Consider the following 1,727-nt stretch of genomic DNA (forward strand, 5'->3'; position numbering starts at 1 on the left):
GCCAACAAACAACAATGAAACACATAAATTTTAAATATCACCCTTTTTTATTTCGATTGTTGTAATTTATCTTTATTTTGAACCTTTCATAAATTATATAAATAAGTTTTATTTCCAAGATGTATTTACAATAAAATTCATATGTTCTTGGTTAAAAAAAACCTCCAAAATAAAATTAAAAAAAAACATATGAGAATTTGAAAAGCATTTATAATATTAACGCCTTCTTTTATTATTTTCGAAATTAGTTTGAACTTTTACCCTCTCGACAGGGTGGAAGATCAAACTAGTTATTTTCACAAAGTGAAGGATGAGAGAAAATTACAATAAACAGGGGCAGTGCTGTCCGGGACATGGATGGCTGTGTCCTGGGTTTGGTATCCTTACAACTCTTCTAGGAAAGACATCTCTTCAATACTCTAACCATCAAGCCATGTTTCATATGAAGGACTATAGAATTAGCTGGTAAAATAGGATGATCTTCAACCACATTCAAGCTATAATTCCATATCACAGCGGCGCCAACAGCTTTCATTTCCACCATGGCCAAGTCCTTGCCTATACAAGTTCTCGGCCCTGCATTAAATGCTATGAACTTGTAAGGCGACACATGTTTGATTTCTCCCTTGTTTGAAATCCACCTCTCTGGCTTGAATTCTAGGCAATCTTCCCCCCATATCTCTTCCATCCTTCCCATTGAGTAAGGACAATAAATAACCCTTGTATTTTTGCCGATTCGATGCCCGCTTGGAAGACTGTCCGAGTCAATCGAAACTGTGTGCTCGAAAGGTACGGGTGGATAGAGTCGGAGGGACTCGCATATAGCTGCTTGGAGATAATTTAGCTTAGATAGCTCTCCAAAACTGAAATACCTCCCCTTCTCATCTCCTTTTGCATTTAAATTTGTTTTCATCTCTTCTACAATACTCTTTTCTACCAGTGGGTGAGCTGCCACAAGCCAAAGAAACCAAGTAAGACCGGAACTTACGGCCTCACTTCCAGCTGATAAGAGGTTAAACGCCATGTCTCTTGCATATTTGTCCGATTTTTTGAAGGCACTCATTTCCCTTTCTTCTTGATCATTATCTTCAACTAACATGAATGTTAAGAAGTCGAAATCCTCTCTGTCCATTTGGGTTTTGCTTCTGTTTAATAAATCTTTTTTTCTTGAAATGCACTGGTACAGTAAACGATCGAAGATCTCCGAACCGATTTTCATCTTCCTCTCTTCCCCAAATTAAGCCAGTTTTGTAGCTTCCAAAACCTTTGTGGCTTAAGATGTCGTTGAAGTATAACCTCCTCCATATCATAATAAGCTTGCATGTATGGAACTTGAGGGAATTCAATTGAAAGAGAATTCGGATCAAATCCCAACAACAATAGGCAGCTATAGTCAAACATGAATCGCTTTAACACATCTTGCATGTCTGCTTCTTTTCTTTGTTCTGAGAAATGCTCAAGAATTACAAATATTCCATGCAAGACTTTTCGTTGAATGTTTCGCTCTACAGCTTCCTCAAACTTGCTATTTTTTATAAAAGAGTGAATTGTTCTCCTTTGGGTTTTCCACCGATCTCCATCAGCACAAAAAATTCCATTACCAAAACTTTCAGCAAAAATCTCCTTAAACTCAAGGCCCTTGTGATAATTGAAGGCCTTTTTTCTTAAAATGTGGTGAACATTCGCCGGATTACTGGTCACCAGAAAGTCAAGACCACCAAACCAAG

The 1,727-nt window shown here is 37.5% G+C and overlaps 1 protein-coding gene across 1 annotated transcript; it reads right to left on the reverse strand.

The window, feature by feature from the left end:
• Positions 1–394: 394 nt before the first annotated feature.
• Positions 395–1,132, reverse strand: LOC133676080 (alkane hydroxylase MAH1-like). Its single transcript, XM_062097651.1, has one exon. It carries the CDS (start codon positions 1,130–1,132, stop codon positions 395–397), a length of 738 nt encoding a protein of 245 aa, XP_061953635.1.
• Between the last annotated feature and the right edge of the window lie 595 nt (positions 1,133–1,727).

Source organism: Populus nigra, chromosome 16 (genome assembly GCF_951802175.1).
Source record: "Populus nigra chromosome 16, ddPopNigr1.1, whole genome shotgun sequence".
NCBI classification, from domain to species: domain Eukaryota; kingdom Viridiplantae; phylum Streptophyta; class Magnoliopsida; order Malpighiales; family Salicaceae; genus Populus; species Populus nigra.